The 15986-nt window shown below is 41.0% G+C and overlaps 2 protein-coding genes across 4 annotated transcripts in view; one reads left to right on the forward strand and one right to left on the reverse strand.

The window, feature by feature from the left end:
- Positions 1 to 1979, forward strand: part of adcy7 (adenylate cyclase 7) — a 68740-nt gene extending 66761 nt beyond the window's left edge. The window contains exon 27 of one of the 2 annotated variants that reach the window (XM_074665773.1): positions 380 to 1979. In XM_074665773.1, the coding sequence (XP_074521874.1) occupies positions 380 to 526 (147 nt within the window). In that variant the 3' untranslated portion in view covers positions 527 to 1979. The remainder of the gene's footprint in view (positions 1 to 379) is intronic. The other variant, XM_074665774.1, reaches the window with a different exon arrangement.
- A 76-nt stretch (positions 1980 to 2055) lies between these two features.
- On the reverse strand, positions 2056 to 11075 carry brd7 (bromodomain containing 7). Of its 2 annotated transcripts, none has more exons than XM_074665776.1 (17): positions 10939 to 11075; positions 10360 to 10553; positions 10167 to 10260; positions 10025 to 10082; positions 9706 to 9850; positions 8441 to 8551; positions 7238 to 7407; positions 6426 to 6540; positions 6055 to 6130; positions 5718 to 5825; positions 5480 to 5615; positions 4504 to 4615; positions 4380 to 4421; positions 3602 to 3689; positions 2917 to 3060; positions 2364 to 2504; positions 2056 to 2211 (listed from the first exon to the last, which is right to left on the reverse strand). In XM_074665776.1, exons 1-17 carry the CDS (start codon positions 10985 to 10987, stop codon positions 2141 to 2143), a joined length of 1854 nt encoding a protein of 617 aa, XP_074521877.1. In that variant the 5' UTR covers positions 10988 to 11075; the 3' UTR covers positions 2056 to 2140. The 2 variants fall into 2 exon arrangements, with proteins under 2 accessions (XP_074521877.1, XP_074521876.1); XM_074665775.1 differs by having other exon boundaries at positions 4380 to 4424.
- Between the last annotated feature and the right edge of the window lie 4911 nt (positions 11076 to 15986).

Raw genomic sequence — 15986 nt, forward strand, 5'->3', positions numbered from 1 at the left:
CTCAAAACAGTCATTAACAGATCTATAGATAATATTTAGGACCCAGGCTCTAGTTTGATTTGTTGTCAAAAAGCAATTTCAACCATCAGCTGGTCAAAAGAATAACCAGTCATTGGCTTCTCTCCTGCTGTCTAACTTCAGTGCTGTGTCACACATAGTTTTGTGTTTATAGCAACTTATGCTACGGTGCTGCTCCCAAATTCTTGCACCCTAACCATGACTTAATAAAGGGAGAAAGGAGGTTTCTCTGCTAAAACTCCAAATAAATGAATAAATGAAAAGTCCAGATCAAAATTTCAGCTAAACCACTGTTAGATGTTCAGAATAAACTCTGATTTGTTTTCTCAGCTGCAGTTATATGATCTTTGTCCACTTCCAGGTCACAGAGGAAACGACTGATGTGCTGCAGAAGCTGGGCTACTCGTGCGAGTGTCGAGGATTCATAAATGTGAAGGGGAAAGGGGAGCTGAAAACATTCTTTGTGTGTACGGACATGAGCAAACAGCAGAGTATGGGTCTGAGCTGAGGCTGGACTGCTAGAGACAGACCTGTAAACAGGCCCGGGAGCTTAAACACACCTGGACGGCACACGTGTTGAGACAGAACTGACTGTGAAACAGCTCATTCCTGTGATGTCACAATAAAGCACCACTTTTGACTCTGGACTGGTCGGACGGATCACAGCGGTGGAGAAACGCTCACAATCTACATCTATTTTTTATTCACAAACACGTTTATGTCCAGTGCTTGGTCACTTTTGTACTTTTGTCTCTAACTTAGCTGTTTACAAATAGTAAAAATATGTCATGTACTAATGCCAAATAGTGTGATTTGGTCCTTTAAAAACAAAGGATTCTATTTGGAGCATCATTTAAGCCCTGCGTCTGGTTTTCCTGTTAAAGAGATTGACACATTGCTCTGTTACTGTGTAATGAGCATTATCACTAATACAACCATGAATCCATAAAAAGTCAGGATGCTCAATGATAACAGATTTGGATAGTTTGCAAATCCTTGTGTTTAATAATGCTTTTTGATTAATAATGCTCATTTTAAATCTGATGCCAGCGTCGTGTTTTTGAAAAAGCTGGGACAGGAACAAAAAAAACACTGTTATGTAATGCTAATATTGCTAGGTCGACCATCTCCCACCTCATGAGGTGAATTTGCAACAAGTAACCAACATAACTGGGTATTAAAGGGCGTCCAGAGATTGACCCTCTAAGAGAGACTGTAAGCATAAAGACTATGCCCCTCAGGGGAAAGCTGCACATACTTTTTGGGATTTGTCATCTAAGATTGGCTGTGATTGTCTGATATGTTTTCTTTGCACTTTTTGAGTAATATGCAGCAAATGATCAGCAAACCATCACACTCTGTTTTAATCAGCATTTTACCCAGTCTGACCAAATGTTTTTTAAAATTGGAAGTTGTAGGATGTATTGGAGGAGGATCGAGTTAAAAGAAAACACCCTTCATGCTTTCTGTGATATTCATATGATAAAAAAATACCTTCACTTTCTTGTCAAGAGAGAAATGTTAAATTCTTAATGGACCTGATTTGGTTACACGGTAACAAAAGGTTCAATTAACACTTCTGGCAGGATATTTGCTGCTTTCCAAGAAGGAATGGACAAATATCATAAAATCCATGTGCTGTAAGTCAGCTCTCAGAGTGCTGCTGCTTGTCTGCATATATGCTGCAGGGAGGGAAACCTGGGACCCTCTCCTCCGTCTCCGTCTGTGTGATCCCAACACCCTGCCTGCTGTGAATGTTTCTCTGGCTCCAGCTGAAATCGCCTCCTAAACTGATCCAGATTGCTCTCTGTGTCTCTGAAAACTTGACTTGTCTTGTGGCCTTATCTTTGAGACCATCACATTTTTTAAATTGTTGTTACATATTGAAATAATAATAATGTATTGGCCTTGATGTGAATAAAAGCGGCATTTCATATTGTACAGTTACAGAATGTAATAAATGTTTTCCTAAGTCTGAAGTTTTCTCCACATTATTTTGCAAGAGCCAAAGTTTATATTAAAAAAAAAAGTTTATTCAGTGAAATGCATACAAATGCGACACAAAAAGCACCTTTTTTCTACAAATGTTAAGTTATGTAACTGTGACTGTGGTGGGATTGAATTATACAGCGATGACTGGAGCTTTATCCTGACAGCTGGACAAGGTCTCCATCGGTTCAGCCGTCTCCTGCACTGAAAACATTCACAGGATTACTTTAGATGTTCTGAATTATTGCTGAATAAAATATCTAACAGAAGAAAATGTTAACATAAAGTACGCAGAAGAGAAAAGTGATGTTACCGACTATATGATCACATTTAAATTTGTCCAGTAAGATTTTTACCTGTAGTGAGGTCAATGAGTGGTTCAGGTGGATCTGGAGGCAAAGCGACACCCATTGCTTTTCTGATGCCGTGGACACTGCTGACATCACATGGAGCCACCCGACCTGTGAGCTCAGCCAGGTTCCCGGTCACTTTCTCAGCTGCAGAAACGGTGAGAGTCATGAAGCAATAAAACAGAACCATGGAACAGTTTGTGTTATTCACACAGAGGGAAGAGACATCTGTGGCCAACAAGATGTGCTGTTACTCAGTTGTCCTCTGCAGATTTTTGCCAATGATTCAACCTTGGGCCAAAACAATTCACACAGGAAGTTTTTTGTGCAAGTATAAGTGAAATTTAAGAGTTGTTGGCTACATGAAGTTTCCTCTGTACAGAAACATCCCTGGGAATGATGGTTGGTAGTTTGATCAGTGGGTTTTAATGCTTCTCTGAAGCTCAAAGACAAATCGCCTGCCTGCCTGCAGGATGCTCTGGAAAGACATAAATAGGCTGTTGACGCGTCTATAAGCTGGTGGCAGTGCAGTGAGGTCCACACACTTCCGGGCTCTTACCCAGTTCCAGCTCCTTGACAGTCGGCGCCAGCAGGCAGATCATGTTCGGCGGCTGCTTGGCGCTCAGACGCTCCCTTTGAGCTTCCTGCAAGTCGCGCAGGAGCTTAGTGGTCTCGTCCAGTTTCTGCTGGAAGTGTAGGGCCTCTGTGAGAGAGAGAGGGGGGCACAGATTCACTTAATGTTTTCTACAAGTTCCTCCTGTTACCTGGTTAGTAACCCAGACCGGCCTCTGAGCTCAACACAATCCATCCTTTCTTTCTCAAAGCCAGACTCTCACTGTCACATTAATGTCTGAGTGCTGAGAGAGAAAACACTCTGATGGGCTGTTCCAAAGATCTAAGGAGAAACATAATTGGGTGCTGAATGGATAAAAGCCTCATCAGTCCAACAGCTCGACTGCAGCTTTTTCTGTTGATCTGAACGACCTAAATGGTAACACCAGCATTAAGAGGGTAATTATCAGGTTCTTTGATCACATATCCAAGGTTCACCTATCTGTGCCTGCTCTGTGGTTGGGCAGATCATATCTGTAGAGAGGAGTCAGTTAATTACTTTTGTGAGCAACCTTTTATCCCACCTCTACCAAGAATTTTAAGATCTCAAGACTACCTGTTGAATAATGACAGCTGTCTTGAGTCAGGTTTGACATCCTTAATGTAAAAATGATTTAAACAGATTTTTTTACCCCCAGAGAACTCCTCAGTGTCCTGCAGGCCTGCAGCAGAGCGCAGGAAGTCGAGCCTTTTGCTGATAGCTGCTTCAGGTTCAGCTACCTACAAGACACAGCATGTTGAGACGGATTAGAAAAATGCATTCCTCACCGGACAGCTGATGCTTGGAGGGAATATCCGGGCCTTTTGAAGCCTCTTTAGTCACGCTGCTTCTTCGCTCCAATAAAACCAAACCTAATGAAAAGCTCCAACACCCGGGCAGGGGGATGAGAGTAAACTGGAGAGAAGCCAAGAACAGCAAACAGGCAGGACAGAGGGGTGGTTGTGTGTCTGGTGGGGGGTGCACTTTGGTTTCCTGCGCTGCTCTGAGGAGCAATTCAGCTCCACGGCAGCCAGCGGGCGCTGAAAGAAAACACACCATCCTTTCCGAATTATCCAACAGTGTGCAAAGAGAGAGCGAACCGCTGTGTTTTAAAGAGAGATGTTCTTTCCATGTGTGAATGGATCACGGCTGAAGGCAGGCCCCTGCTGTGTTGACACAGCTGGTTGATGCAGCAACCATCTGCGGAGGCCATCTATAATGTCAGAATGAAATACAGAATCTACACGAGGCAAAACACAAGAACATGATCTGTGCAGCGGGAGCTCATGTTCCTGACATCACTTCACACACGCTACAAGAAAACACTTTGTTCATGAGTTCTGTGCCGAGTTGCACACAAGGCACAGACGTGGTTTATCACAGAGGACAGCTTCTTTGTGGGCATCCGCTCCAGATTTCCACACACTCACCTCCATGTCATCCTCCTGTGTGTGTGTGTCCTCCTCCTCCACCTGCTGAACAGGCAAAGACACATTCAGTTTCGACTTCTTTAACTGAGCATGGATCACATCAAGACGTCACATCAGAGCTCACCTGCTCCGTCTCCTTCAGGGTCCTCGAATGCTCTCCGTTGGTCATTGCATCCAGCATGTTGTCTGCCAGTTTGTACACATACTCGTCTGATTTGGCCAAGAACTCCGACAAGCTGCGAAACACACAAACGCAAACACAACATTAAAAGCTAATGTTTTCCAGGCAGCAGCAGCAGCAGGGTGACAATCAGGATCACTCTCTTGGCCAAGAATAATGAGAAGTCGATATTGACTCCAGTGACACTTGGAGGAAAGCACTGAACCTCCTTCACGCTGTGAGACAGCCAAGATCTGCTGCAGGCAGTGTTTACACATTTTGATTCATTTGACCAGCGTCCTTTTCAATGCAGAGATACAAAGGCTTTTAGAAAATGAGCAAGCATTATTATTGAGCACTAAATGTAAAAAAAACTGAACAGATTTCATCCATAATTAAAGCAGAGATAGATTAGAGGGTGATTAGTTATGACGCACATTTAGCAGCAACATAAACCTTTTATTCATTTCATGTAATGACACAGAGCTGTTAACACTGAGAAGTTCAAACCATAAAACACCTCCTTCTTCTATCTGCCACGTATTAAACCATGTTTATAAGATCAAAGTGTGTCATCAGACGTCCCAAACACTTAAACATCCAGTCACCTTCGATGTTTAGCCTGAGATACACACTCTCAGGATGTTACATGCACAAACCTTGCAGATCCTTCAAAGTATATAAACAGTTTCACGGGAGGTGACACAAATCAGAGCTGTCATGACTGAACCATGAGATAATTATGCACATAAAACCAAAGAGCAAGAAATCAGGACGGGGCTCAGTCTGCAGCAGCCTCTCCTGCAGGCTGGATAATCCCAGTGTGGAGCAGAAACATCTGGAGAGCAATCAGCCAGGAATGCCTGCAGTGACGTTTAGTGTGACGTTTTGTGTGAATGCCACAAAAGCCTGAGTGCGTCTGTGGCCGTGCTGCGCATACCTGTCTGCACCCTGCAGGCTGGACTCCTCGCCATAGATCGAGTAGATGAGGTCAGAGTCCTCTTTGCCAATGTTGGCGAAGCTGGAGTCGTAGGTTGGTGCGTAGGAGGTGTACGGCCCGTAGTTGATGTAGGACACTGCAGATCATCAGCTCGTTATCCAATCAGAACATCTCAAACAATGAGCACAGAAGGTTTGTAATTCGATCTGTATAACAAAACAGCAGAGACATAACGTACCTGGGGTGATTCTGTTCCTCTTGTCCTCTCTGAACCCCTGAAGGGTGTTCACGCCGCTCTGCAGCCTATTGGACATCATGCCCAATTTCACAGGACAGTAACCGACATCTGTAACAGGAAACGCAGACTAACTTTTCCACTTTTATGAGTGTTTTTTTTCATCTCTTAAGTAATTTAAATCAGCGAAGTCTCAAGAGATATTTCAGAAATGTTCCTGTTTTGTCCTTGCAGCACTCTTTTATCTACCTGAAGTTACGATCATAGGTCGCTGATACAGACAGGTTTAAAAGCAAACATACAAACACTTGTGAGCTTTCTACACTCCAGATAGACTCACCTCCCACCAGTGGATCTGCTGGGTTCAGGATTGCCAGTGTGGTGGAACCATCAGACTTCCTTCTTGCAAAATCCAACTACAAAACAAATATATCAAATCACCAAAATGGCAGGAAGTGACCATACCACAGATCTCCATTTAAGGATGGACTTGTGTGCCCTTGCACCTTTAGATAAATTTTGTCCAAAAACAATAAATCTCTACCCCACCACTCTTTAGAATGAAAGAACAGAGATCATCAAACCCAAGGTGTCGCAAACATAATACTTTTCCTTCATTGTCATCTTGAGTAGAAGCTGTTGCATTTTTCAAAGCAGATACCTCAGTTTGAAAGGAGGAAGGAAATCATTAGTTTAACCTTTTTCTCTTACATCACACTGAAGCGTTCTGTTGGAAAGCTTTCCTCCAGACTCCTCGATGACCTTACGGATTTCCTCGAGCTCTTTCTCTGCCTTTGCTGCCTCGTCCTTGGAGTCCTTGTCCTGTCTGTTAATGAAAAAGCAATTGAAAGACAGAGGATGAGACACATTGACCATGGATGACAATGCTTCCCTTTGTTGACAGAATAAAAGCTTGTACACTGCAGCAAAACACTGCAGGGGAAGACATGAGAGTCTCTGTTCATCAAGACTTTCAATCTTTACATATTCCATCTGTGAGAGCTATACTTGCATAAATTCATTCTGAATCTATTTTTATTTACATCATCTGATGAAATGCGACAAATGAACAAAAAACAGCAGAGTGAAAGTTTCGATGCCTTTTCCTTGACAGTGATTCACATTCTTTAACGAAACAGAACTTTAATCATCAAGCCTGATTACATTAACAGGCAACAGCATGGACTCAAAGAGCTTCAAGAGAAAACATTGAGCCAGCATGTTGTGTGGCACTGCTCTCATTCTGTGCCTGCTGATCCACAGCTGAAAACTCATTCAGCCTGGTGTCAGAGGAAGAAACAAACCCACAGAGGTGACACTGTGATAAGTTGTTTCCAGCAATGTGCTGAAATCTGACTTCTGTCTGCTTGAGTCATCTCTACTTTGACTGAGGCACCAAAAAGTTTCAGGATTTTTTGCCTGTTCGAGAAAAAAAAAGTTTTTTTCTCTACAAGCAGGCAAGCTGGTGTTGTAGTCATGACACTAAAGGAAACGTGTATGTGGTGACAGCAAAGAAGAAGGACCTGGGTGTGCTGGGTGTCTGGGAACTCTCGCTGTCAGTGGTGGGGCAGGGTCTCTCTCCTTTCTGGTCCAGGCTGCTGCCCCCCTGATCCTCAGACCCTCCTGTCTGTTTGGCAGAGGGGGTGAGGCCAGACATGAACTCAATGCTCTGCTTCAGGCTCTCCAACCTTTCCTATAAGATGATGAGGTGCAAAGAAAAATTAGCTGACGGATTAGACTGTATGCAATCATTCTAAGGCTCTCTGCTGCCCTCATGTGTCGCATTATAAAAGAAAAACACACTAAAGCACTTTGAGGAGAAGTTACATAATGCCACTTATCACAATAGTGCATTTAGTGTAATAAAGCATGGTAACATCAACAGTAAATATAAACATGTCAAAGCTTTAACTAAATAAAGACATAGTAAAATAAAGCAAAGTACATTCCAAAATTGTAGTGCATGACTCATCTAATGAAAACACAAAGAAGAGATTTTTTTTTTAAACTCCATCCGTGCTCGCTGCCATTGACACTGTGCAACTTTGACCTGCGTTAAAATTTGTTTTTCAGAAGAGGGAAGCCAGGGTCTGGCGGAGCATGTCAATCAAAATCATGTTTGTAAACTACTGTGGGTGAGAGCGGTGTGCTCTTTGGATGAGAGATCAGCATGGATATGAGGAGAAGACGTAAGATGACAGGGGCATAGCAAGAAGCTGCAAGGCAGAAAAGTTCTGGCAGCTCACGCTCGAACTGAGGATGTGGCGCGGCAGTTCAGAGAAAAAGAGCGCCGTGATCGTGAGTAAAGACGACAGTGGTCATGGAGAGGTTTAAAGGATGGAGCGCCCGTATGATGAATGCCATAAAAAAAGTATGTTTTTGTTTTTGTATCTAGAACAGGAAGAGGGACATGAAAGAGGAGAGTCCATTCTTCTTAGTTTTGGTGTTTACATAGTCATAGAAAACAATATAATTTGGATCTTGAAAGATCGTTCAAGATGAGCTGAAAATCGCTGAGTTAATTGTGTTAATTTTAAAAACGCATTAATTTGCGGTGTTATTAATTTATCTAATTAACGCGTTAAAATGACAGCCATAAAAACTAGTCTACTCTGATCCCTCTGTGCACACTTGTTGGAATCACCCACAGGAGATAATCACAGTTACTATAAGGTTTGGAAAATAGAAACAAATGAAGAAAGAGAAATGTGTGCACATGACCATACCTGGCTTAGGATCTTCATTCCTGAGTGCAACAGTTTTCGAGCCGCTTTGTGGTAAATCGTCTCAGGTTTGTTGTAAATCATTGCATTCTCACACATAATCCTGAAATCCACCTGCAGCAATGAAACATCAAACACTTAATAACATGACAGAGTATGTGACACGTGTTTGATGTTTCTAGCATCTCAGCAAAAACACTTTGATCACTAGCGCTGCAGTTATTCATTTTGTACTGAGTGAATCTCAGTGACTGAATCCCAACTGATCATTTTGTTTAAAATGGCAATAAGGGTTGCATATTATACATTAGTGAGAGCTTCTGCATTTAAAGACCTCTGTTTGTTTTCTGCTTTTGTTCATCCTTCTTAAATATGACGAGGATCATCTCAAATTATCAGCGACTTACAGTTGAGAAATTTGATGCTAAATACCAGAAATAAGATGATCCACTCTGTTAGAGCTGTTGCAAAAACAAAGAACTTCACACAGTAAAACTACACGCAATCTATGAACCCAGTAACTTTGGTTTGATGATGATATGGTCTCTGGAAGAGATGGTCAACTCTCCCACGGCTGACAATAAAGCTCAAGTCAAAGACTACTGGTATAATTTTTTTTTTCTGTTAGCTGCCTTGTTTACAGTTTGACAAGTGACTTCTTCAATCAATGTGATGGGTTGGGATTGCCAGACGATTTTCAGTTGCACCTGCTAGCAAATGTGTCTTTGTGTCACTTACCTTTGTACCATTTCAAATGTACTCAGTTCTAGGTACTTTACAGCAGGCTGTTTAAATTTGCCATTATCTGAAGACCATTTAGAATTTATGAAAAGAGACATTTGCACGCAGGTGCAACTGAAAATGTGTGTAGATCTGAATTTTCCTTTATGGATAAATAAGGTATATTCTATTCTATTCCTGACAGAAAGAAAGTAAAGGTGTCAGTGAGTATGGTTTCCTTCATCATTTTAAGTAATTCAGAAACAGGGTAAAACTCTGACAGGAAGAGGTCATGACAACCCAGGTGTGCTAGGGTCTGCCAGAGGTTTCTACTTTAATGAATCAAAGTTGAGAATTTATTTGAAATAATCAATTAATCTGGGACATGTCTATTGTTTTAAACATAGTTGTTTATTTGTTCTTTCCTTTTTTCAGAGTACGGGCTATATTGGTTTTCAATAAAAAACTGGAAAATTTAGGATGGTGTAATTTTACCTTTACAACGTGTGTGTGTGTGCGTGTGTGTGCAGTTAACCAATCATTTATACCTTAAGTTCATCCAACGTCTGGTAGCACTCTTTCTTTACTTTTTCCTTCATTGCGCTGAAGTCCATAGGCCGTTTGATAATTGAGGAGTAGCCAGGAGCTATGAGGTCTGTCACTGGGAATGAGAAGAATGCACTGGGGTCTTTCCTGGGGATAAAACAAACATGTACACACAGTTTAATTTTCACAAGAATTAGAGGCAAAAAGAAAAGATAGATAGATAGATAGATAGATAGATAGATAGATAGATAGATAGATAGATAGATAGATAATGACTTAAACATCATAATCATATGTCCAATAAAAAAATGAATGCTGCACCTTTGAAGCTGCCTGATGAGCTGGTTCAAAGCTTCTTGCAGAGGGGTCTGCTCTTTTTCTGCATTTAAGAAAACATGAAGCAGAAAAAGGTCAATATATTGATGACAAAAACTGCAAACAAGAAAAAAAAAGTTTTTATTACCTTCTAGTTTGTCCAGCTCTGAGCGGATAGGTGTCCGGCTCTGTTCTCGATCATCATCTCCATCTGCATCCTGTCCTTTCTTCTTCTTTGACATCTAAGATAAAAAAGAAGCAAAAATGTGATTTTTGTTAACTAGGTGTTCAATCCGAGAGGTACAATGCTGCGGTAGAAGAGTTTGTAACGACTATGTTACCTTCTTTTTTCCTCTGTCATCCTCTGGTGACCCTAAGCTCCTGTCTTTGTCCTTCTTCTTTTTCTTCTTCTTGTCTTTTGGTTTCTCGTAGTCCGCCGGCTGATCGTCGTAAATAGTGTCCAGACTCGAACTCCCCGTGGTCACTTCGTTTCCAGACACTTTTAACACCAGCTTTAGTGGTCTCTCTCCGTACTCTGTGGGTATGAAACCACCAAATACATGTCACGTTATCTCGAGTATGCCTGACAGCTGAGAGATGCTAAAACCTGTAGCCACCAACAGTTAACTAACCCACCAGGGGCTGAGCTAAAACAGCTGACATCCCCTTCAAAGACGGATAGGGAAACACTGTATTAACCATGGTTTTGTATATATTGGCATATACAAATGATGAGCAAACAGACAGTAAAGCCCGCTTTGTAGCGTAGCGGTGGCTAATCGGCTAGTTCAGTTAGGGCTATGGGCTTATTGAGTAGACATTCGAGCATAATAATATAGTTTCGAATCCCGTCCTATTTAATCTAAAAACATTATTCAGAGTGAAAGTGAATAAACAACCATTGCATCCATTCATCATACCTTCATATCCGTGTTTTTCCGACTTGTGCTTCTTGTGCTTCTTGCCCATTGTTTGTGTTTTTAACGAGCACCGGTTGCTCTCTGCTGTGAACGGTAGCGGAAGTCGCGTAGGCAGACAACAACTGCAGCGCCATCTACCGAATGGGTGGTGATAACGCGACATCGTTACTAGACTTGCTTACGCTAGAGGGCGAAGTAGGCTTATTTTTAATCTAGCAATGGAGAACCCCCATTTGGGTGACAAAAATCACACTATGTGTGCCCCCCGACCCTTCAAAACTCTGTGCAGGCCACTGAGCCTTATATATCTTTTAAAAAAAAAGTGCACAAAAAGTGGGGAAGCCCTGCATCTATACATTTCATTTGCTCTGTTTTTTTTTTCTGTGATAAAAAATAACTTTCTGGTTGCTCTTTAAACATCTCCTTTTTGTTGTTGTATTATGTAACAATTCGGGGTTTCCTTTTACAATGGATTTGTCTCTCATTTAATTCATTTCATCATTTCAAGTAAACACAAAAACTTGTTTTCTTGTGGCAATGAAATAGAATCTTGAGATGTTTTGGAAGACTTAATAGGACTGGTCACTGTGATAGACCTGACCATGACATACCTAACACTTTTGGCCACATTGATGAGGTATGTTAGGTCTTGATTACAGAATCTGATACAACAGAAACGTTTGCAACACATTCATTGACACGTTTCAGTTTCATCTTTCATTTATCTTTCTAGTTCATTGGCTATGTCCTCACCAGTCAAAGTCTTCAATACTCTTTTGCTAAAATGAGGGGTATTGTTTAACACTTGCAGCTCCCTAACATTGTGTGATTGTGTCCACATGCTAAATAGGCAAGCATCTACTCTCATATATTTATCTTTGTCGGTATGACTCTGGCCTCGGAATCCCCTGCCTTTCCACTTGCCTACATGGCATGTCAAACCCTGAGGTAGGGAGAATGCACTTCCTCTCTCTCATTCATTGGCTGCATGAAAATGAATAGATGAAATTAGTTGAGCTGTCAGCTGATGTGGGCTGGGGTTAAGAGCAGCTGATTTACTGTGACAAGCTGAGCTTAACTTTGTAGCTGAACTAAACTAATGTTGCAATCAGTTTGAGCAGACACAAATGCAGACAGGAACCTTTTCCTCTCATAAAAATCACATGGATCTTGATGTTTTATTGCATATTGAATGTGCTTGCCTTTAATTGCTTTTTATTAGAACTTGTCTTTAAAAACTCAGGTTTAAAGCAAGGTCTTCTGATTCCTGTGGTACTTTGCAGTGGAAATTAGGCAATAGGCTTGCTCAGTTTAAAAAAGAACAACAAAAATATTCATAAATGATACAAATACCAAAATAAAAGCAAAAGTATTTTTGAGTTTTAGCCCATAGGCAGGTTTGTAAGTTGAACAGCTGGGTTATTCAAACAGCTGACTGGTTTGATGGAAACAGTGCATTTTTTGTACATTTTTGCTTATAACTCAACCATCTCGGCGAAACAAGACATTAGCTATCGTAAATCAGTTACTTATGAGCAGACACCAGTATGAAAGCTGAACTCCACAGGTTTTCTGCATGCAGACAGACCATTTCCTCTGCTTGATTTTTAGTTATTTTGGGACATTTTTCGCCTTCACTGAAAAGGAAAGATAGAAGGAGAAAGGAAATGAAGAGAGGAGGGTGTGGGGGGTGACATGCAGCAAAGGGTCAAAAAGGTCAATCTCTCAGTGATTATTAGTATTGATACAAACAGCAAGATAAAAATTTCCCCTTTTTCTTTCAGTCTTCCGGGTAAGTTTGCTCTCTCCACAGTGCAAGTGGTTTACTGAAGGGAGTTTTATGCTTTAGAGGACTATGCTAAAGCGCTAGTTAATTTCTGTTCCACTTCAACCAAATCATGCAAAATAAACCAACTTAAGCTCCAGAGTGTGGTGGGTGACACTTGGTTATGGTTGGGATCTGTAGTACCTTGTATAGTCTTGAGCGGCTCTGCCTTGCAGAGCTGTTATGCTCTGTTAAATCTGCACATATTGTACCAGCTGATGAATGACAGATGTTTTATTCATGGAGGAAAGATAGTGTGCATTCTTTGAAGCACATTCCAGGTTTTATGAAGAGGGTAGAGGATGGGGGAAGAAGGTTTGAAAGGAATGAAGACTGATTGAATCCATTTCAGCCATTCCTGCTCTCAGATGAAGAAGTGACTCTGACACTGTTGATGTTTGAGTCTCGTATCTGAGCAAAACCATCCACAACACATTACACCTTCTGATCTGCTTCCAGAAATACCAGCCTAATAGCAAATTCTCCTACGTACCAGTGTCATACCATGTGGTACTGTTATGGAGCTGGTTCAGTAACAAGGCCAACACTTTTTATCTGTGGAATTCAAGAGGGGGGTGCCCTGATGTATACCTGTAACTGAGAAAGGAGGGCTGTGAAAGTTATTTTTCCTCTTTTTGTAGTCTTCTAATTATAAGTCTTGTTTGTTTTTATAAGAATAAAAGACAGCAACAGGAAAATACTTTTAGTGGTTTTTAAAATTGCTGTTTTATTGATTAATGTGTTCTGCATTAAACACGCTCTCCTCTCCTCTCAGTAACACATCAGCGAAGCACTTTCAAAACAAAAACAACAAAAAAACATACAATAAAGCACAGGATCTTGCTCGCTGATAAATGTGTGTATGTATCTATCCTAAATTTTGCCTGTTGGTACCTATCGCCAGCTTGTGAGGGGAAAAGCTGCATAGCTCCAAAATCTTTGTTGTTGCTGTCAAGACACTGACTGCGTCCTCCAAGAGGAGCTTGTGTAGAAGGACACAGTGGGTTTTGCAGGGCCAGACAAATGAAATCAACTCCCCTGTAAATTTCTCATTCAGTGAAACGGTTTCAAACAGTTTGGTGTAAAAGTATTTCAAATTGCAGCTTTAAAGTTGCTCAGATGGTCCTTTTGATTTACTATAACATCTGTTTGTTTTTTAGATGACAAATGTTGTTTCTGCTGTTTCTAAAGGTGTTGGGTCATTTTCTTTAATATTAAAGTTTGTGTAACAGTGTGTTTAATATTTTGAGGCACCACATTCAGATATTTGTAAATCATAGACCGTGATAATAGATAGAGTGACTCAAGTTTCCATGGATGACCAATAATGTCGACACTAAAAATTAAAAACAATGTTGTGAATTTTTCAAGGGAGTGTTTAGTGTAAGTATAACAGATGACTACGTCTGAGATCACTTTTATTATGAGCAAACTGTGGTCATATGTAATGTTCCTCAGAGCTCTGCCTCTGTACCTCCAGGGGAAGAAGTCCAGGAAGCAAACAAACCCCGGTCTGGCCCGTTGCAGCCCCAGAGAGGCCGTGGGATCCATCTGCTACAGTCCAGCTGTGGAACTGCACACGTTAGAAGTCCATGGATTAAAAGGAGATCGGTTACAGCAAACCCTCTAACAAATGGCTGATGTCATGAAGTTCATTCTCCTCTGTCACAACAGAGAGGCTAACGGTACCCAGAAACGGTTTCCACATGAAAGTGACATCCTAACAGAACCATGGGAAACTGCTTCCCACTCTATGAACTGGATTAAAAATGGGTTGTTTGGTCTCTCCACATGAAAACAACAATACAATCTTCTTTGAACAGTTTATCTGTGTTGCACATGATTCAGTTGAACCAGGGAGGGGGATAAAACAAGCAGCAGCACATGGCTGTGTCTTTTTTCATGTCTACATGACTAAATCTATTTTTTGACTGCATGCCAGGCTGATGTGTGACTTGTATGAAAATGACTGTTGTTCATTTACACTACACAGTCTGTTTTCTTTCTTTCTTATGTTTTGTTTGTTTTTTTAACTTATGCTCAATCACTTTTGATAAAAGTGACCTTGATTTACTTGAACACCGAGTTCTTGATCACTTTCTGCCTCCTCATGTCACATAGACACATAAACATTTTGTAGCTTATACATTTCAAGCACTTCTTGAAGAAAAAAATTGGATTTGAAAGTTGTGAATTTGTGGTGTGCTTACATCAGATGTAAAACCTGTGACAAATGCAAATTAATAACCTCTCCTCGTACAGCTAGATGTAAGAATAGGGTATGAAGTTTGGTCAGAGAAGTACACTCTTTTCAATAGAAGTTGTCAGAGTGCTGTTCAGACATGACAGATGAAATGTTTGGGGTCATTACGACTGTCAACGCTGAACGGTTTTGAAGATGTAACCAGCCATCACAAGCAAGTCAGACACAAACATCAAAGCGGAGAAGCCAATCATTCTGCTTCAGTGTTTTTCTCCCGCCTGCCACTCTGTCATGGCAACATCTTTGAGCATCAGTCAGTCATCCCCGTCAAAGCTTTATGAGGACGGTGACTCTATTTTTATCTGTGACCAAGACACCTCTTGTGGAGGCTTTGATTATCAGGTTTTTACAGTTCAACACTGTTGCCAAGATGCTACGTGAGATGCTCAAATCCTGTGGTCCTGCATCTCGTATCCTACGTTCTGCGGAACGTCTCAAAGTCTGAACCAACTGTGTGCTGCAATTATCCAACACTTTCATGTCAGGAAGTGTAAAAACTGAGAATTCTGTATGAAAATCTATACAAAAACAGCCAAGATAATACTAGAGGGATGTTTTTCTTAAATTCTACAGACTAGGAGTTACAAAAGACAATCAGTACAATATCCTAAAAGCATGCTTTCAGTGTCAGCATCTTAAACCACTGAGCCAAAAATGATGCCCTGTTTTTGTTATTTGAAGTTACTGTGAATGTGCTCATCTGAGCATCTGCTGTCTCCGATTGCAGCCACAGTCTCCTCTGATCCAATTACTCTAATGTATATTTCATTTGGCTTACTTAATGCCTTTGTAGTTTATCGCCATGCTTTGCTTTAAGGTACTTAATGTATTATTCTGTTTTCAAAAACTTCATTATGATGGATTTTTTTTAAGAAGGCTGGTCTGATGTCTGACTCGACAGAGGATGATTGTTGGCAGTTGTCTCTGTGTGTATCTTCATCTAACACACAGACATCAAAA

The sequence above is a fragment of the Halichoeres trimaculatus genome, unplaced genomic scaffold, assembly GCF_033239565.1.
Source record: "Halichoeres trimaculatus isolate MK-OKI-2021-1 unplaced genomic scaffold, fHalTri1.1 fHalTri1_scaffold_3, whole genome shotgun sequence".
NCBI classification, from domain to species: domain Eukaryota; kingdom Metazoa; phylum Chordata; class Actinopteri; order Labriformes; family Labridae; genus Halichoeres; species Halichoeres trimaculatus.

What these genes read in the sequence shown, in the direction of transcription:
- brd7 (XM_074665775.1), bottom strand. Translation starts at nt 10,987, where the DNA reads ATGGGCAAGAAGCACAAGAAGCACAAGTCGGAAAAACACGGATATGAA. An exon ending in GAATGAAGATCCTAAGCCAG is followed by an intron (nt 7,408 to 8,440) that starts GTATGGTCATGT and finishes ATCATCTTATAG; the next exon opens with GAAAGGTTGGAGAGCCTGAA. An exon ending in ACTCATTGACCTCACTACAG is followed by an intron (nt 2,212 to 2,363) that starts GTAAAAATCTTA and finishes GAATGTTTTCAG; the next exon opens with TGCAGGAGACGGCTGAACCG.